This window comes from Colletotrichum tamarilloi (assembly GCF_030869305.1).
Source record: "Colletotrichum tamarilloi strain Tom-12 chromosome Unknown Scaffold_10.1, whole genome shotgun sequence".
In the NCBI taxonomy this organism is placed as follows: domain Eukaryota; kingdom Fungi; phylum Ascomycota; class Sordariomycetes; order Glomerellales; family Glomerellaceae; genus Colletotrichum; species Colletotrichum tamarilloi.
In genome coordinates, this window is record NW_026849393.1 from 415,407 (window position 1) to 435,020 (window position 19,614).

The 19,614-nt window shown below is 55.3% G+C and overlaps 6 protein-coding genes across 6 annotated transcripts; 1 reads left to right on the forward strand and 5 right to left on the reverse strand.

Moving 5' to 3' along the window:
* Positions 1 to 253: 253 nt before the first annotated feature.
* CTAM01_04292 (uncharacterized protein) lies at positions 254 to 2,369 on the reverse strand (the record flags this gene model as incomplete). The annotated part of the gene is made up of 2 exons (XM_060520322.1): positions 254 to 836; positions 1,867 to 2,369. 2 exons carry the CDS (start codon positions 2,367 to 2,369, stop codon positions 254 to 256), a joined length of 1,086 nt encoding a protein of 361 aa, XP_060384967.1.
* A 1,580-nt stretch (positions 2,370 to 3,949) lies between these two features.
* Positions 3,950 to 5,507, reverse strand: CTAM01_04293 (saccharopine dehydrogenase; the record flags this gene model as incomplete). The annotated part of the gene is made up of 3 exons (XM_060520323.1): positions 3,950 to 5,199; positions 5,342 to 5,424; positions 5,497 to 5,507. The coding sequence occupies 3 exons, from the start codon at positions 5,505 to 5,507 to the stop codon at positions 3,950 to 3,952; spliced, it is 1,344 nt and encodes a 447-aa protein (XP_060384968.1).
* A 1,268-nt stretch (positions 5,508 to 6,775) lies between these two features.
* CTAM01_04294 (uncharacterized protein) lies at positions 6,776 to 7,831 on the reverse strand (the record flags this gene model as incomplete). The annotated part of the gene is made up of 1 exon (XM_060520324.1): positions 6,776 to 7,831. One exon carries the CDS (start codon positions 7,829 to 7,831, stop codon positions 6,776 to 6,778), a length of 1,056 nt encoding a protein of 351 aa, XP_060384969.1.
* Positions 7,832 to 8,192: 361 nt separating this feature from the next.
* Positions 8,193 to 8,516, reverse strand: CTAM01_04295 (uncharacterized protein; the record flags this gene model as incomplete). The annotated part of the gene is made up of 1 exon (XM_060520325.1): positions 8,193 to 8,516. One exon carries the CDS (start codon positions 8,514 to 8,516, stop codon positions 8,193 to 8,195), a length of 324 nt encoding a protein of 107 aa, XP_060384970.1.
* Positions 8,517 to 13,372: 4,856 nt separating this feature from the next.
* CTAM01_04296 (uncharacterized protein) lies at positions 13,373 to 15,310 on the reverse strand (the record flags this gene model as incomplete). The annotated part of the gene is made up of 4 exons (XM_060520326.1): positions 13,373 to 13,672; positions 14,020 to 14,115; positions 14,617 to 14,693; positions 15,139 to 15,310. 4 exons carry the CDS (start codon positions 15,308 to 15,310, stop codon positions 13,373 to 13,375), a joined length of 645 nt encoding a protein of 214 aa, XP_060384971.1.
* Positions 15,311 to 15,628: 318 nt separating this feature from the next.
* CTAM01_04297 (uncharacterized protein) lies at positions 15,629 to 16,630 on the forward strand (the record flags this gene model as incomplete). The annotated part of the gene is made up of 1 exon (XM_060520327.1): positions 15,629 to 16,630. One exon carries the CDS (start codon positions 15,629 to 15,631, stop codon positions 16,628 to 16,630), a length of 1,002 nt encoding a protein of 333 aa, XP_060384972.1.
* Positions 16,631 to 19,614: the final 2,984 nt, after the last annotated feature.

Below are 19,614 nucleotides of genomic sequence, written 5' to 3' on the forward strand. Positions count from 1 at the left end.
TCGGGAGCTCCTCGGCAAGTCACGGTGACGTTATTACAAATCCGCGAGGGGGCAACGACAGACGACCCGCATCCAATTGGCATCGTCATACCCCACGTGATGTCGCATGTGCACTGCAACAACAACTCCATCAGTGATATCTCGATGCTGAATACCTCACAGGCAAGAGCATTTTCTTTCATAGATGATATGTAGTGATGATGGTATAACGTTTGAATATTCACATATGACACCTGCGGCTGGAGTCGACGATTTACGCGACGCCAATAGGTCGTGGCTTCCAAGTCCTCTCAAACTTGGCCCATCCGGTGCCAGCGCTCTCGGAAGCCTCGTCCTCCTCCATCTCGCCCTGCCCATCTGCTTGTCCCTTGCGCGCAATGTCCTCTGATAACCGCTGAGCCGCAAGCATGACGGCGTCGCTCGGCGGCGCCTCAATAATCTTCTCCAGTGTCGCCAGCAACCGACTCTCGTCCAGCCCGTCAATCCATTTCCTCATCTCAGCCCTCCTCCCAGCGTCCTGCTCCTCCAGAAACGCGACCACGACTTCGCGGCGCACAGGGGCGGCAGAGACGGCGGCGACGGCCACGGGACCCGTCCTTTCGGGGGCCTGGCTCACGACCTCATTAGGCCCCAGGTGCTGCCAGTAATACTCCCAGATCCAAACCAGCGCTTTGCGCGCGGCGGACCGCAGCTTCGCGAGAGACGGCAGCGTCTCGTGCGTCGCCTGGTGCCGCAGCTCGACAAAGGTCGCCGGCAAGCCAATAGTCTTTGCCACCGAGTACATGCTCAGCTTGCGTTGCTTATCCTGATGGCCGTCCAAGAGCCCAGTTACGAACCTAGACGAAAAAAAGAGCAGTGTAAGCAACACCGAACGATCGGCAGGCGGTGACAGTGGCAGATTGATCAATCAAGGGGTGCACCGTGTACCCGAGGCGGAAAAGGCAGGGCTCCCGAAGCCCGGAGGCTCGAGCAATGAATGATCTGGGCAAGACACTTGCAAGCCCTCACACCCATACTGGGTTCTTGAACCGGCGCCCATTGACTACAGGGTGAGAAACGAGCTATGGCATTCCGGGTTTGCAGCGACGGGCCTCAAAGAGGCCATAGGAAGTTTAGCATGCCTCAAGCAAATCAGGCCAAGCTTCCCCCGATGCCAGGAACGTCCCTCAGACCATAGCTCCCAAGTGTACTGTACCGCTGACGCTTCCCGAACAAGGTGAGACGCCCAATTGCAAAACCACGCCGGCTTGCTGGGAATCTTGAAGGGGGGGAGAGAGAGGGTGTGGGTGTACTGGTCGGCGCGGTGTGCGTGTAAGTGAAAGCCTGTCTTGGTGTATGTGGCTTCCAGCAGTCGCGCAGATCAGGCGATTGTTGATGGCCCTTCAGACGGGACCCGACTCGGGTAGGGGGGAGTGAGGGTGAGTGGGCTACGGTACGTACGGTGCTTCGGTGGTGAGAGGGGGGCGTGTGTATGTTTGTGTCGAAGGATGGGTGAAAATGACAGAAAAGTCAAATAAAGATGTGAGATGTGAAATGCGCCGAAATCCAAATGTAGAGGTGACAAAAGAGAAGAGGCGGCCCAGATCCCTGGAGGATTGAGATTGTTTCAAGCCACTCTCTAGAGACAAGACTCCAAGGGCAGAAAGAAGGAGGAAGAGGAGGAGGCGGGCGTAGGACGGAACGTAAAACACCCCTACTAGACTTTCCTTTCTCTCACTGGCACGCCGCACCTTGAACTTGGAACTAACAAACAGCCTTTTTTGGCCCTTGAGATGATGGAGGACAACAGAAAAGAGACAAGTGATAATATCAGAGACAGAGGAGAGGGAGAAGAGAGGGAACTCTGGAGAAAGATGTAAAACGTACCGGCTGAAGGCAGCAGCGTAGGCAGCGCGAACAGCATAGGTGCCGGCGCCGCCCTTGCTCTCGGCGTCGCTGAGGATGGCGGCCGTCAGCAGGGCCGTGGACTCGACCATGTGCGGGCAGTTGCCGCGCTGCATCCACATGGACACCCTCGCGACGGCATGGTGCTTGTCGCTGCTTGGGGTCGTCTTGTTGGTGCTGGTGCTTGTTGCTGGTGCTGATGAACTTGACGATGGCGTCGGCGCTGGTGCTGGCGCTGGCGCGTGTGCTTGTGCTGGTGCTTGTGCTTGTGCTTGTGCAGCTGTTCCTCGTATCCAAGACCTTGTCAGGGCCTGGGATGCGGCGGCCGCGGACGCTGCTGTTGCTGCCGTACCGCTAGCTCGGGCGGCGGATGTGGATGTTGTTGGTGCCGCTGATGCAGACGCTGGGGCAGCGGGATAGAACTGCTGGCGAACCTTGAGCAGCTCGCGGCGATCGCGCCACGGCGTCAGGATGTACTGCACCATTTGCTGGGTGTGTGTAATGTGCCGGGTGTGTGGTGTCCAACTGCGAGAGTGTGTGAGTGTGAGTGGGTGTGCGTCTCTCTGCGCTTGTGTCTGGTTGTATGTGTGAGAGTCTGGATGGCTGGCCGCGGGGAGAGACTTGCTGTACCCAATGTGTCCTGGCCTGCTGGTGTGTGATCGAACGTACGATTACTGACGGTGTGCTCAGATCCGCCCTCGTCTAGCTTTCCTTGACCGGGCTGCCGCTGCTGCTGCTGTACAGACGTGCTATGCTTGCCAGTCTGTCTTTTCCAGAGGGCCCAAAGCCAAATTCGACTCGCGTGTTCCGTTCCGTTTGTCTTTTTCCCCCCAGGTTTCGCTGTCTGCAGCCTTTGCTCCCGACCCCCGTCTGTCTAGAACTCTAGTGGTCCTCAGAAAAGCTGACGACTTGCAGTGTTTCAGGCCCTATGTGTGTGTGTCCCCCCTTGAGAAAGAATGTCGTTCGCTTTGGTTTCGTTTCCTAGTGTGTCGCGAGGGGAGCGCTCGCGGTTTTTGGCGTTACGCTGGAAGCTTTCTTACGGGTTTGCGGCTCAGAACGACTGGACTCGCTCGTTTTCCCCAGACGGATAACCCGGGAGAGTCGAATGGAACCCGTCTGATTTCGTCCCTTGTTCGAATGGCGTTCTAGCCGGGTCCAGTCTGATGGCGGATTTGGGTTTCAAAGGCTCCGTTGAGGAAAATGGGGAAGAGGATAGGATGGGAGGGGGGGAAAAGACATGAGGTTGAAAAAAGTTCAGTTTTGGGACGGGGGGGACTGCGAAATGTGTTAAAATTCCCCGATTAGTATCGAATAGCGGCCGCCCGATCTTCAGATTGCACATTACACCTCACCGCCAACCACATTTCACACACTCATCCACTGTCCCTCACAACTCACACGGCACTCACATTTGCTTACACTCACACGCCCCAAGCTACTTACTCACCTGTGTAGAATAATCCATCTCTCTAGGACACGCAACGCCACCACATGCAACACGTTAATACACTCCTCCCACCTCACTTCACTCACACCAGTCAGAAACGCAAATCAAGTGCAAAAAAGCATCACTCCATTCCACGCGGTTATTCGGACTTATCGTTGTCCTTGTTTTTGATCATCAGACGAAGTGAACCCTCCAATCTCGATATGTCACTCTCCTATGTTGTCTGGCCATGGCGTTTCGTGTGGAGATCCGCTTTCTTCTCATACTGAAAAGTTGAGATGAGTAGCCGCCACGTCCCGTTCTTTGGCCCATCATCACAAGGCGAACTGATCAATCTGAGCATTCCCGCGGACTCAGTCGGTCCACCGAATGATGCATGGTCCGATACACGCGATTACTCCCTTCAAGCTTCACTCCAGACATGACTAGGCAACAATGTAGGAAAACATCATGGACACGTCAAAGCGTTTTCTATTCTTCCCGATGAACAATGTCTAAACTTTTTACTCTGTTCTCATCAAAGTCCAACTGCGCATGCTTTTTTTTGCCCATTCCCACGCATGACAGCTGAACCCGGTAGGTAGACATACAAACACTATCTCGACCAACAAGACCTCCCTAAGACAAGGTCTTCTCAATGAGGTAGATGCCGTACTTGTCCTTGAGCTCCTTCATGATGGGGTCGTTGATCTTGGAGTTCATGGGTGCCAGGACGCCGCGCTCGGCAATGGTGCCGTTGAGCACCTGCTGGACGGCGACACCGCAGGGCACGCCGACGAGCTTGGCCATGGCCGAGTAGCCCTTGGGCTCGCCGTACTCGGCGAGCGTCGACGTCCGCGTCTCGCGCGAGCCGTCCTTGTGCTCAATCTCAAACTTGTGCTGCAGCATCACCATGTCGCGCTCGCCCTCCTCGAACTGCATCTTCTTCTCCAGCGTCGCGCAGAGCGTGTCGAGCGGGTTGCCGCGGGGCGTAATCTTCTCGTCCGAGAAGACGCCGATCCACCGCAGGCCGCTGAGGATGCGCTGCTTGTCCTCGGGGGACTCAAAGTGGGCCTTTGCGACGATGGCGGCCTCGAGGTCACTCTCGCTGCTCGAGGCGGCGCCGACGACGGCCTTGGTGGCGTCCTTCCACGCAATGGGGCTGGCAAGCGTCTCCTGGGCGGCGTCCTCGAGGAAGCCAATGTCGACGAGGACCTTGATAAACTGGGGGAAGCCCTGGTAGCGGAGGGTACCGCGGACAATGGTCTGGGCCTCGGGGATGTTGTAGCGCTCCTTGTAGGGGGTAGAGTCGCGGTTGGGGTAGGCGACGAAGGCGTAGCCCGGGTAGATGAAGTAGGGCTTGGCGGTGGCCATGAGGTCCTTGGAGGAGACGTCGACGACCTGGCCGTCCTTGTAGTACTTAGCCGCGTTGCGGAGGGCGAGCAGCACACCGCGGGAGGACCACGAGAACTTGTAGCCGAGCGGGTTGTCTGAGGCCTCGGGGGCAGGGAGACCGCCGCAGTAGGAGAGGAAGGAGAGGATCTTGCCGCCCTCACGGTGGACCTCCTCAATGGTCTTGACGGCGTACAGGTGGTCGATACCGGGGTCCAGTCCGATCTCGTTCATGACGGTGATGCCGGCATCCTTGGCGGCCTGGTCCAGCTCCATCATGGCGGGCGAGACATAGCTGGTGGTGACGACGTGCTTCTTCTGGCGGATGGCCGACTTGATGACGGTCGCGTGGAAGGTGTAGGGGATCAAGCTGATGACGAGGTCATGCTTGGCCACCTCGGCGTCGAGGGCCTTGTCGTCGTTGACATCGAGAGAGATGGGGGTGGCGTGCTTGACGCCCTCGGACAGCTTCTTGGCGGACTCGAGGGTTCTGCAGGCTGCGTGTTGAGGAATTAATTAGTTTTCAGTTACTCTAAGTCTGGCGGTTGATATCGGGTGCCTTCATATCTGGTTCGGGCGGGTAGGGAGGAAGAGGAGGAGACAGTGGCGGTAGTGGTGGTAGGATGAGGAGCTTCGTACCAACGGTAACGGGGATTCCGGCATCGCTGAGGATGTCAAGCGTCGGCCGGGTCACGAAGCCCGCGCCGAGCATCAAAACGCTCCTATTGTCATCAATCCATTAGCGACTGGAAGTTGTTTGGGAGTTAAGCATTCGACGGGAGTATCAGGCTTACTGGGATGCCATCTTGAAATTCAACTAGTTTCTTCCGGATGATGATGGTATCGTGGTTGAACTTGATGCAACTTTTTTGGTTGTTCTGTGTGAGTCAATCCAGGTTCCGACAAGCAGTAGCAGCAGCAGCAGCAGCGAACGGAAGAAGAGGGGTAAGCCAGAAAGGGAACCCACCCGAACTTGGACTCGAGATTGACGGGAGAGAAGCCGAACTGGAGCCCAATTATTTTCTCTCAATGTCGTAATTCGCGATTCGTGACTCGACGAGCGAGGAAAATTTCCAAAGCATCCATGGTGGGGTAAAGAACTGAAGGTGCCAAGTTCGATCCGATAACGGCGGCTGTTCCCCCTCGACCCCTCATCATTGGAGTCTAAAACTCTCTGATGGAAGGTTCACTCGCCACACATACTGCGTAGTCAGAGACGGGCAGCAAAGAGATGGAGGTGCACGCTCGGTATTCGTACGGATAACCTCGCACAGTACGGTGGGAAAGGAGAGGACGGGAGGGGAGAGGGAGGGAGGTGGCTGGGTGTGCAACTGGGCTACGGTGAGGTCACCAAAAGAAAATTTCTAGGGGCCACGGGCGGGGTGTTTTGACCCGGCAGGGCTGGCCAGAACGGCGGGGGCGGGGAGCTATTTCTCTCGGCTGATTGGACAACTAACAAAATGTGACAGGGGAGACTTGGACCCACATGCAGCTCATGCCATGCCTCGACAGGGGTGCCATTCGGGAGCCTCTTTTTCGCTTATTTTTAGTGTCCGCGTTGACGATTGCACTTCCAAATTCCATTCCATCCGGCGCCTCTGTCACCATGTAATCCTCGTGGTCGTGTTGGCCGCGTTGGTGCAGCTGTTGCAAGTTTGTGATTATCAACTAAGCGGCAGCTATTACTGTGATTCTAGGAATCACATTGGAGGGCGAAGGGATTATGCAGAGTGTAGGTATATGTTTTGTTTTTCGCTTTACGCGTTTTGATAGTTTCTATCTAGGCGCTTTTCATGGGCCTTTGCCTTTTGTGACGCCAGGGCCACAGATTTGGCCCATGCTTCTATCTTTGGGTATTTTGCCTTTCCATTCATCTTCCTCGCTTCTTTGACATGAGGAGCATGCATAGTGATGCTCCGTCTCTGCGGTCCCCAAAGATCCCCCAAGCCCGATTCTTGATGGTACATCTTCTTGATATCATACAAAGTCTACAGGGTTTCGTCGTAAAATCATCAAACGCTTGCGCTGGTGTTGTAATGTGTGAGAGTTGTCCTTTCCCTTTTGGTCGTGTCATTAATCCGAGTCTTCGCCATCAGCATCGTCCTGCTCATCCTCATCCTCGTCATCGCTCTCAGGAGGCTGCCACGACTCCTCAAGCTTCAGGCCCTTACCCGTACCCTCCAGAGGGCGGAAAGAAACGCCCAGCAGCGAGGACATGGCAGAGCGAGATGTGTCGAGTTGCGGGTCCTGATCATACTTGTCGGGGGCGTCATAGAGTCCCATGCCCACAAGGATCTCTCCCTCCTCCTCAGGCTCGTCGAGGGGTTGATAAGGGATAGTGTCCTCATTCGGGACGATAGGTTGGGGCTGCTGGGCCTGCGGCAGCGTTTCGGGGGTGGGCGGAGAAGTGCTAGTGAAGCCGTGCACATGGTGCGAATTCCATTGTGTCGAGGTGGAAGACGGCGTAAGATCCGGGAGCGTAGTTGGTAGAGATGGGAAAGGCTCAGCGTAGCCAGTGTTGTCTGAAGAGACGTAGGCCGGTGGTGCTTGAGGAGGCACGTTCCAGCCCTCGACAGGCAGGTAGTTGGACCCATCATATCCTCCAAAAGGGAGTGACAAAGGGGAGAATGAGGCAACAGGTGAGGTGTTGCACGAGTAGGCTGCCGGTGTTGGTGGGAATTGCTGGTATACGTGGTAGCTGTCCGTGTCATATGCCGACGTGACAGGAGGGAATGGGTATTGTGCCACGCTCTGAGGGACGGCCATCTTCTGTTGTTGAAAGGTCGAAGGGTGCCAGCTGAGGGGACGACTCGGTCGTGACTGAGATCCATAGTCGGGCATCGGGACTTGGTCCATGGGCTGCTGCCTCCGCCTCGCCAGGTTTCCATCGTTCACCACAGTCCTCCTCCTTGCCTGCACGGCTGCTGCTGATCTCGGGCTGTTGCTGGCGCTGGTGGGCTTGGCTACACGCATGGCTCCTGCGTTGCGTTGTCCGTTGGAGCCTCGAGATAGTCTCCGTGAAGCCTGGGAGATGGCCATTTGTCTCGACAAGTCGTCCAGAAAGGTGTCGGTGTGATAGGGTGTGGGAACGGGCCCAGGAAGAACGCCTCCCATAAGTGTGGGCATCATCTTGTTTAGTGTATGTGTGTGTGTGTGTGTAGTAGGTGCCAGACAAATGTTGTGTTGTGGTAAATAGAGATGGTGAATGAAGATGGGAGAGGTTGCGGGTTGTTTGTTTCTTAACTAAGAGTTCCTAGTCGTAGGACATGCGGTAGATGATGATGATATACGTGATATGGAAAGGACGGACTCAGCCCAGGCTATGTATGGACAAGAGGTCATGGTCCCAAAAGGCCCAAGGGATTACAGTAGCGAGAAAAGACATGGGTGATACTAGATCGGTCTTGAAGGATAAAATCAAACCTTAGCTCCAGTATCCGTACATAGAGGAGCAAGTCGCCCAAGGGTGCGAAGTGGGCCAACAAGTAATTCAGACCATGAACGGTTTGGCATGTGTGTGTGTGTGTACTTCGTACCAAAAGGCTGCGAGCGCGGGTTGCTTGCATGGGTGGAGGATGGGATGTTGATGGGAGGTATCCGCGCAGCCAGCGCAGGCGGCAGGCGTCCCAGGCGTGGCTGGCCAGGGGCGGTACGTACTGTTTCCGTCTTTCTTCGTGTGAGTGCTTGGGGTACCGGTATGGGTGTGTGCTCCGTAACTGAGGTGAGTGCGGACTGCATAGTATGGGAACGAAGAAGGTGTCTGGGATTCTAGGTACACTAGATGGTAAGGGGGGCGGCCAGCGGGCTGCGTCATATTGGTTGAGCATGGATCTCACCTCGGAGCGTCGTGCATTTCAGAGTCGAAGCAGACGAGGCGGCTGATTCCCTTTGGGGCTTGAGGTACCTCTTAGAGTAGGTACTCCACGACCGCCGGGGGGGGGGGGGCACGTCCATATGGGTGGAGGAGAGGAAGAGGAGGGAGGCACTGGGAGTCTGGGAGGAGTGAAGCATGGGACAGACTTGTCGATAGCGCTGGTGTGCGTGTGGGCAAAGCAGCGGTGGGTGTGGATGTGGATGCGGAAGTGGATAAGTGGTTGATTGCCTCGCCTCGCTGGTCTCGCTGCCCTGGTACTCTAGCCTAGATTGTGTGGCCCTGGCCTCTCTGGCACACCGTAGCGTGTGTATGGGCACGAGTGGACACTCACCCACCAGACTCTGGACTCTCTGGAGGAGGGATGGATGGTTGAATGGATGGACGGATGGGATTACTGTGCTAGGGAGGGAGCGTCGGCGGTGGGTGGATGAATGGAGTGTGGAGCAAACCAGGTTGCGGTACCAATGCCACAGGACGCTGTGTGCTGGCCAGGACTGAGGACTCGGTGGGTGCCGTCTGAGTGAGGAGTGAAGGAGTGACTGACTGAGTGAGCGTCGCGTCTTCATTGTTTGGGTAACAGAAGGCAGCTGAGATGGGACATTGGACAGCCCCTGGCGACAGAGTACGTACTGCCTAAATTCCCTTCACCTCGCACCGCGCCATGCCAAACCGACTGTGACTGCAGTGCCATGGCGGGATGCAAGGTTCGAAATGTACGACCAAGACAAAGTGCCTGAGGGACAACGGCACGCAAGGTATCGTCCTGGTCAACGGGTGAGCAGGCACAGGCCAGGGGGCCAAGGGGGGTCAGGACAGGGCATCTGATTCTGATTCTGAGCAAATGGCTGGGTCTTGGGAAGTCAGGTCTTGGGAGGGAAGACTCAAGACTGAGAGGAGAGAGTCTAGCACTTCCCGGTACCCAAGTACTTACTGCAGCAGCCCCAGAGATGGATCATGGTCCATTAGAAGGGGGGGCTTCACGAGCGGCGGGCGGTCAAGGACGCAAGGAAACCAAAGAGAAGATGGATGGAATGTCCTTGGCCCCAGAAAGAACCGCTCGGCCCAGGCGCTCACGCCGCCAGGTCGGAGTCTGGGACTCTGTGAGAGATGCTATCCCTGCTTGCGTCTCGTGCAACACGACTGGACTGCGGTACGGATACCTTCCAGGTTGCTGCTCTGGGGCAGGGATACAAAGTACGAATACCACCAGCACCACCTACGAACCACACAGCGCTAAGTATTCGTACACGACAAAGTAGTGCCACCAGAGAAAAGTGTGCCGCCTCCCTTCCAGGGACCCAAAAGTTGAGAAGGGGTCCAAGGGAAACCACACGCGGCGTCGCGGCAGGTCTTATCCCCTTGACCCTGGGGGTGGACTTATTGCATTGAGTCGTTCAAGTCCCGTCACCGTCTGACCAGTCACAAGCCGCCGTCGAGGATGAAAACACCCCGGTACGCCTAGGTAGTTCGAACTGACGGGTCGGATGAGAAGGGGCGTTGCAGTGCTAGCCCTTCGGGGATCTAGGTATGGAACCCAAGGGGAGAGACACCCGCTCCTGGGACCATAAATCCATGACCGTCATCCCTCTAAGGCTCCAAGCCTCAAGCCTTCCCTCCCACTTAGGCCCCTAGCACGGGGACGCTGGTATGTGAAGATGGGGATGTGCATCTTGCGGCTTGCCTTTACATGTTTTGGTGGTTTCCGGGAAAGTGCCAATTACCTAGCTGCCTACCATTGATAACTGAAGACACAATGTCCGTACGCATACCTACAGTGGTGTGTGTGTGTGTGTGTGTGTGTGTGTGTGTGTGTGTGTGATCAATAGACCCTCCTGTCTGCTAACTTGGAAAGGAGGAACTTGCAGTGCGACCACGGCATGCGCTTCTGGTACCGAGCCGGCTGATGACTGGCAACATCGTGGAAATGAGACAAAGATTCATCTGGTCCTTTCTGCACTAGGAAGCATCGTTGAGTCGTTGTCTTTAAAACGGAGCGGAAAACTTTCTAACCATCGTACGGTCAATACTCCGTTTAGAAAGATCCAAGGCAAAAGGAGAAAGAAAAAAATAACATGCGGAAAGCACAGACTTCTGAAATAACCACGATCTCCATCGGGGTCTGGTCTCAGGGCGCAGAAGAACTTTGAGAGAAGCACGGAGATGGCTCCGCATAAGGGAACCCCTGGTCGGGCAGTACGTACTTGTTCGAGAAAGCAAGCCGGCTGCCAGGTAAGGTAGGTTGTCGGCAGAAACTTTGCAGGCTATGATGCGATGTATGCTTCGATCACTTCCCCAATGCCGTACGCAGTATACGAGTAGACGGGTTCCAAATCGGATTTGTGGTATTTGTTTGACTCACGTCTGCCGACCAGACCATGCTTTTGGCGTCTACCAGACAAGACTACCATGTATCCGTAAGAGAAGGACTGTAGTTCCTTGCTGGGCATCGGCATTGGCCGTGAGAGATCGTACGGATGCGCGTGCAATAGTCTACCGGTAGGAGGACGTGCATGCGGAGTCCATACAGGGACGATTTCAAGCCCTGTTGAGCGACAGCTCAAGGTACGAAACGGAACGTTGATTGTTTGCAGCCATCCTTGCGGTCAAAATGGGGCGTTTGCCAAGAGGGTGTGTGAGCGTCGACTGACAAGCCGCTTTCCAAAAGGATGGTAGGTGGGACGGATGGGAGCGGATCACAGATCTCGCTCAACCGACAGTGTTGGTTTGCAGTTCTATCTATACACCCCTTGGCCCTGGACTCTGGAAGATGGTTTGCGGAGACAGCGGCGAGAGGCGGTACGGGTTTTGTTAGGTACCTAATCGAGCGCAGCATGTATGTGAGAGTTGCGGCTTTGGTATTTAGGTGTGGATGTCGTGAGTAACGTGTCGCCTTCTTGGCTCTTCTTCCAAGCGTCAACAACAGACGGAATGGAGAACACGGTTTGTACACGTACGGACACCCAGGTAGGTGTCAAAACAACTGCGAAGAAACAAGCCAAAAGCTAGTCAGCCGATTTGAAAGAGTTGCCGCAGGTTATCTCATTCCAAGGGGACAGCTTAATTGGCAACACTCCGTCCGCCGGGCAGGACAGCCTATGGGCTAGTCTCATTGTTTCGCTCAGACTTTCTTGGTGAGGAATCCGTACGGAGTACGCTGAATGGAGCTTTGGGATGCATCCGCTTGAGTCTTGTGTTGTGCAAGCTGAGCGTGACGAGGACTATGAATTAACCGGAGGCGGTGGATGCGCATGTCCTGGACAGGAATAGAGTGGTGGCAGCCCGAAAGCCATGGGCCGTGTTGTTGCAGTGAATGGCGAGTGGGTATTAGTTGATGGTTTTTTTGATGCTTTCCGGAGACGCAGGCGGCGTGCTTTGATCACGCTCATCAGCCCCAAGTGGTCCGGCCGAGATTGTCTTGATGACCAGGTCATGCAAGCATAGGCTTGAGTCGTAAACGTGGGTGTCATCGGTCATGAGAGAGGAAGAAAAAAAAGTTGCGTATCCGTAGACGGGTCTGTCGATAGATCCCCATCGCGGACATCGCGGGGGCTTCAGGCTTCAGGTTTCAGCCAGTGACATGTCGAGGTGACAAGCCATCATGGTTCCTCCACAGCAGGTTCCATCCATGATCGTGTCTATCTAGATGAGGGAGGCGAGCATGGACTGTTTCTTGGTTTCGGCAAGCGGGTGCGGGCAAAAAGTGTGTTGGCAAGACAGTCCGACTCTCGACCGGGCAAATTGGCGGCAGATTGGAACGTGGGATTGCGAAACCTCCGATATGGATCATGGATGTCGACGCAAGAGGATGTTAAAGACGCTCACACAGCCAGCGGCCGAGGAATAACTAACAAAGGCAGTTAGTTGGTCGATGAATGGAAGATGGTTGGGCGGCATCACTCAGCCTGCTTGGCGGAAGAGTACTGTGTACCGGTTGTTTAGCTGGCAACTGCGTTGTGAACCAAAGTATACCGGTACGCAGCCATCCGCTTTTTCTTTCCGAGCTTGGCCCCTCCTTCATGCCCAGTCCTCAAACAAGAGTCAGCTGTCCCACCCGGGCGTAGTATGCGTTGCGGGAGCTGTAGGGTGCCGAAGGTCCAATTCCACAGGCATGGGCATGGTGTCTTGTGTGGACAGAGCACAGTCAATGTCCATAGATTGGAGAAGAGCAAAAGGAGGAAAGGCGAAGAGGGTACAAGGAAGATTGGGGGGGGGGGGGGGGGGGGGAGATGGGGGGAGAAAAACCCACAGCGGGGGGGGGGGGGGGGGGGGGGGGGGGGGAGGGGAGGGGGGGGTGGGGAGAGGGGGGGGGGGGGGGGGGGGGGGGGGGGGGGGGGGGGGGGGGGGTTGACACTTGAGGTAAGAAACGCCAAGCCGGCGAGGAGCGGTTCATGGCAGTAGTGGCAGTACTGCGTACCTTCCTCCGTAGCAAAGTTAGGTACCTCAGAAAAGATGAAAGAAGAAGAAGGAAGGTTACGAAGGTGCGGTAACTCGTCAGGAAAGAGAGACGGGAAGAATGCGCGACAAGGTAGTCAATACTTGGGACATAGTGAGACATCAATGGAAACCCAGGTAGTGGAAACCTTCCACACCACCCCCCTTTACCAAGGAGGGAGCCCCAACCCCCGGGAATATGAGAAGGAGTTCAATCCTATCCCATCCGCTCCGCAACAAATATAGCATCGCTGCTGCCGCTTGTGGATTCGTAGGGACACTATACGCAGTAGTAGGGCGATACAGTAGCAAACGTCAACAGGGACGGGAGTTTGAGAGGATCAGGACCACAACGACGGGATCAATCAAGGGCAGCGCCTGCTCTCGAGCCCTGACAGCGCAATGCGCAGTAAGGTACATACTTCGTACTTCGTGGAGAGTAGAGACAGACAGGGCGAGAAACGGCATGGCATGCGGCCAGACACGAGGCTCAAGGACGGAAAGAAGGGACCCAGAGAAGGATCCAGGGGCACAGGCCAGGGCGAGGCAGTAAGGTAGGCACGCATCTTTGTCACTCTGTCTCCATACTCCGTACGGATAGTTGGAGTCAAATTGGAGACCGTAACTTGCAAGTTTTGTGCTGCGACCTGACTTGCCTTAATTGTCTAGCGTCTACGGAGTAATTGCTTGTCACTTCCGTGAAGTCAAAGTGGGCTGCGGCAGACTGTGTGACTAGCATACGGAGCGGAGAGAGGGAAGGAAGAAGAAAAAAAAAGCAAAAAAAAAAAAAAAAAAAAAAGATACGGAATCGCCCCTCTCCTCTCGAGCAGAAGTCAAAAGGCGGCTGCAGTTATTGACGGCCCCCACCCCATACCCAGGCACAAATTATGGAGGAAGGTTTGCGGGCAAAAATGACCAAGATGCACCGCAGCAGGCACATAAGGTAGTTTCCGGACAGCGAAGACGGAACTTCCATGGCTGGGGAAAGTATCCGTAAGCAAGCGGCACGTACTGTCAAATTTCGAACAGCCGCCCATGGATGATGAACCTGAGCCAAATTCACTCTGTTGCCTAGGTAGGTATCCGAACCTGGCTTCATAGTCACATCCTAATGTCTTGGAATGTATACTTTACAAAGATTGCAGGAAGGGGCCTTAGGTAGTGCAGGAGGATGGCGCCCAAAAGGAGAAGGCAAGGCATTGCAACCTCAGGCAAAGATAGTGCCCAAGAACATGAACACAACGAGTGGGGGGGCACTTGCTTTGCTGTTGACTCAAGGCTAAAGAGGGAAAGACACACAGGGATTATGTGGCCTCAGGCATAAGGTCGGCCAGCCTGATGTGGTGCGAGGTGGACTTATGCATCCCGCAAGACTTGAGCTTGTCGACTCCAAGTTCCAACGAGAGAGACTTCAGCTAACGTAACTCGGCACCACCACGTACCACTAACTATGTCTGTACGGATACACCACCGCACACCAACAATCTGCATGCCCGTCACTTGTCTATCCATGGCCCATGCTACAGATGGAGACGCCCGTCATCTGAGGCGAGCCCGCGATTGGAGAGTTTGGACCCATGCACCACCACATTTCTCAGCACCCCATTACCCAGTCTCTACTGCGGAGGCCGGTAATCTTTTTTCTCCAGGCCATGTTCCAACTTTCAGCGCTTCTTCTGCCCCTGTCTACGCCAGTACGTCCGGTACCCAGTCTCACCGACAACACCCCCAGGCCGGCCTACCCTTCCTTCTAGGGGTATGAGCTTCCTTTTAGAAGGGGGGCACGGGGATGTTGCGCCCCTTGCGGTGTGTGTGGACGCCAATACTGGGCCAATATCGGTGGCATTTGGAGCCTTGAGCAAGCCGACGGCCTGTGAAGCGAGCTCTTGTTCCACCTTGGCTAGGTCTCCTGTGGTATCAGGCACGATGTCTCGAGCCCATGACTGCTGCCCTGGGAAGTTGAGAAATGGGCCCCAGCCGATCTTCCCTCACGCCCCGCCCCGAAAGACTAGCAAGCAAGCTCCTCCATCCGCGGCTGTGCTTCAGGCCGTTCCCTCCCATCTGAAGATGTCCGGACGTATGACATGGACGCGCATTCAAGGTCTGATGGGCCAAGCCATTGGTGTTTTACTCGCCATTGCTAATTTTTGAGGCCAGCCTTGCTCCGAGACTTCAGAGGTCACACTCGAGAATGCCTGCCGACCAGAAGACCAGAAATGCCATGCCGACCCTATTCGTACATCACGATCTGGAAACAAATTACCAAGTCTTCTAAAGACCCGGATAACCACCGGCAAGCTCATGGACGAGAGCGCCGGGTGCCAGGCACAAGCTGGGCATTACTACGGGCTGTGCGAGAAATGCGGTCCAGTTGGCCCAACGAGTCGATTGCAGCCTGCTCGTCTATGATGGTGCGCACTACGAAGTACCTCACACCTTTTCTAGTTGCTGGACAAGCCAGGCAACTTCCGGACATTGCACCCAAGGCTTTGGCAGCCGCTCTGGCTCTTGGGTTCCCACCAGTCCCTGTTCCCAGACAGCTTCGAGAAGGTTGAAGTGGACAGGCCGCAGGTGATCCGAGATCGAGGGGTCTTGTCCGCTCCACGAGAGGAGATTACCTTATGGTCAGGGAAACCACGGTATCGATAAAGCGGTGGCTACAATCGGTGGAGAAGCCCTGCCACCGTGCCACCCTGGTACTCCCCGAATCCCCAGGACCAATTTCCACGTCACTCCTCACTTTGGACGTCCAGCGGTTAGAGATCAGCTTCCGCAGATGCCATTCCACCCAAAGCCTGCTCTGGACTGCCCGGCAAGCGCTGAATCGCATCAACCATCAAAGCACAGGCACTGACAGGGACTCCAGGCCAAGGTACCACGTTGGTAGGTATGGATCAGCAAGACTCGTTGGCTTGCGTCCGCTCATTCGCTCCCTCGCCTTGCTCCAATCTCGTGCGGCAACAGCATGGAGTTCCCCTCGATCGTTACAACGTCTGACGTCCACCTGTGGTTTCTTTGTCTCACCTTCTCTGTGCGCCTGCGGCCTTCCTGTCGTGGAATCCCTCGCCGCCGTCAACTTTTGTCGTCTTGTTCCGCTGGGCCACCTCGGCCAACGCAACCCAGGAAATACGTACGGATATACGGAACTGTGGCGCGGTGGGTACAGACCCTACAGGACAGGCCTCCATTTCACGCTCGCATTCCTCTCACCACTGACCAGCAGGAAGCCCACCTGGACAGCGGACGCGAGGGGCTCCCTCCAGGAGTGGCGGCCTGGACTGGCCTATTTAGTCATTCTGTTGCTCATCATTGCCAATTTTCCAGGCAAGCCGCCAAACCCACCAGCTATGAGTGTCCGCCTGGCGGCTGGCGCCCTTTACTCCAGTCTCACTTTAGGCATAGCCATCGGGCAATCACCTGGGCGTGTATTGGGCCGTACTTTGGGGTGCTACACCACTACGGACACATTAGCACATTGGCGGTGGTTGACAGTGTACGAAGTAAGTGCTTGCTGGATTGCCAGCGACGTCCGTACATCTAACCTACCTACACTTGACTGCTTGCAGCCCGGTTACGCTGGAGGTGTGCATTTCCTCCGCCCTGATTACCGCAGATGCATATAGATATGCGTCCGGTTTGGACCCTCCTGATTTCTGGTGTGTATTCGTACGAAGTATGCACATGGACTACTCTAGTCTCGGTTTTTTGTCAGGGTGCCACAGTCCGCCAACATGTATCCCTGACACGCTCTCCAGACTCCAGCCGGCGCATCAAGCGGCAACAACACCGGGGAGCGGGCAAGCCTGCCGATTGTTAGGCTTTCAACAAGACTGGTCCAACAGCGTTTGGGGTGTTTGAGTGCTAATAAGTCTCATCGGAATATCAGAATTTAGAACGGGAGGGGGCCGGGGTCGACTGAGGGTCTCCGCCTTCTTCGTGTCCTGCGGCTGCAACTGCTGCACTGCTACAGCGTGCACTCAGGCCGCACCTTGCAGCCTGCATACGCATCTAGGTTTTCCATTCTTCTGCGGGCTACATACAAAAGATGGTCTGGGATTCTGGGTCTAGCCGCCCTGGATTCACCCAAGCACGGCGGTCTGTGTGAGATGGGACCCGTGGTCTCGCGACGCACACACGCACACAAGAACACACGAGACACTGCGCACGTGACCTCGTTGTCGCCTCGCTCGCTTCCATCGTTGGATTTCCTTCCATCTTCGTTTCATCCAAACGCCATTAACGGTACGTGACCGAAGGCTTATCGATGCCACAGCGGTTCAAAGTTCTACTTCTCGGAACACGCCCTCCACCCCTCCCCAGATGGCAACGGATCCCTCCCGTTTCCCGGCTGAAGTCTTTCTGCTCCCATCAGACGGATCCCCCAGGACAGACGGTGCTTGGGTATTATTTTGCGTTAACATAAGCAAGCGTTGCGCAGTGTTTGCCGCCCAATCATCTTGTCGCCCTCACACCCTCACCTTCGCCTGTGTACCTAGATCTCATGCCCGGCGAATGATCCAGGGAAACTTGCCCCTGCTACCACCACGTCACCCATTTCAATCCTTCGGCTGCTGCTGAGTCTTGGGAACGTTCCATCCGCTTGATTGGTTGCATCATTGGGCCAATGGACAGCAATGCTCGGTTTCGACGTTCTGCATCACGCCGTCACGTCGTATGAAAGCATCGTGCCGCGTGCCTGCCATTCTCATCCAATTTAGGCCTCGTCGATGCACATTTGACATCCCAGAAGCTTCCCGATACCCGGTGAGCTATTGCAGACCTGGTTGAATCATCTGTGGAGCCTTGGCAACACTCTGTACTCCGTACAGTCTGCACTACTCAGTACTCACCAAACCCCGTGGCCCTGTCCTGGCTTACGACCAAACCATTGTATGCGTCGCTTCTCTGCCACGTAATTAGCAACGACACCAATCGTCCTGGCTCGCTGCCCACTCAACCTTTTTCCGGCAGTAGGAGGCGCGAGCAGGGCTTGTTTCGGTGGTGTTCCTAACATCAGGTAAGGTAGGCATTTGAACAGCGCCTCGGTCATTCGAAAGTTGACGCCCTGGCTCAGTACCTTAGCCTTCAAGGTTCATGGACCACCTGCCTGAAGAGGCGAGATCTCTTCAACATCCATCCATCTCCCTAACGTTCCCCGAAACGGAGCCAAATACGATTCACTAGCGATGGTTCGAAGCTTACGGACAGAGGTACGGACAATAGTCTCTTCATCAATGGTGTTTATGGCGGCACGGTGCCGCCTTCACCCACCGCGTGCGGATATCAGGTAGGTGCAACAACCCGGTAACAGAATAGCCTCGCGGTCACAAGTCCCTGTCACTTGGCTTACCCTGTAAGCAGTGAGCAAGTATCCTCTACCTTGTATGCCCATCCAAAGGCTAGTAGTCTAGTGTCAGCCAACTTTTCAGATCAGCAAGGCGAGCCCTGCTGAAGCGACATCCCTGCACCACTGAGATACCGGTAAACGTCTGCGCGGAGACGGCTAATCAGAATTAGCTTGTATGCCGCCAAGTACCAACTGCACCTATACATGTCTCTCAATCCAAACGGATATACCCAAAGCGCTACTGCCAACATTCCGCTGCTGACGTCCGGCTGGTCACTGATTCCCTCGCTTCACAAACTTCATAAGGGTTATGCCGTGGGCCCTGGAGACCTTGAAACCTAATGCAACACTTTCTGCGCACATGCGCCTGCGGCCTGCCTAGGACAGCATGATCTTCAGTGGAATATATCACTCACTTAGACACCCTGGGCCTACCACCTCATCGTTGGAAGCCACATTGGCCAAGACTTTCGACTCATCTACCTATCTGGCTACTTACACAGTACGTCTGCGCCTTCATCCTACCAACGTTCAAGGCCCAACACAGTATGGAGCACACTACCGTGTTATTCAAGGGTGATCACAGCCAGGCGAGACCTTTTCAAAGTCTGAGCCATTGAGCCCTGCCATTCCCAATGGCCGGATCACACGGCTACGATCCGTGTGCCACTTAGACTTGTCACAGAAGTTGTCCTCCAGCATCGGCGTGTCTTGTCACCGACTCATCATCTTCCGCCCAACACTGCGCATCAACAGTGCACTTTGCCAAAGACTCGACCGAGTCGGGCTTACGCCGATTTGTTTCCCGCGTCTCCGTCGATGGTTCGATACTGACTATCCGTAGGTATCACAACTCATAGCCCACATTCCCTTTCAAGCGTTCACATACGGGCACGCTTCGTCCCTTTCACGGCCGCCTTTCAGTTGACGACTTAACGAAGGTTGGAAATCCTCGCCGTCACGTTCTCGCTCGTGCACCAATACGAAGCGGTGATCAAGATAAGGCAGGCTCACTTTCCGAGCCACATTCTCGGGGTTGCTAGAATTATGGCTGTCAGCTCTGTGCTGTGCCCACCCGCGCCACAAGGACGCGTGGCTGATTGAAGCTCTCTCGATTTAAGACGACGACACGGATACGCTTCCTTGATACCAGAGGTCTCCCGATTTCTCGAGGAGGTCGGTGCCCTTCGGACAGCAGCCGTCTCTCCTTACCTGCGCATCATGTACCGGGACCAAGTTCGTAAGGATACTGAAGGCCAG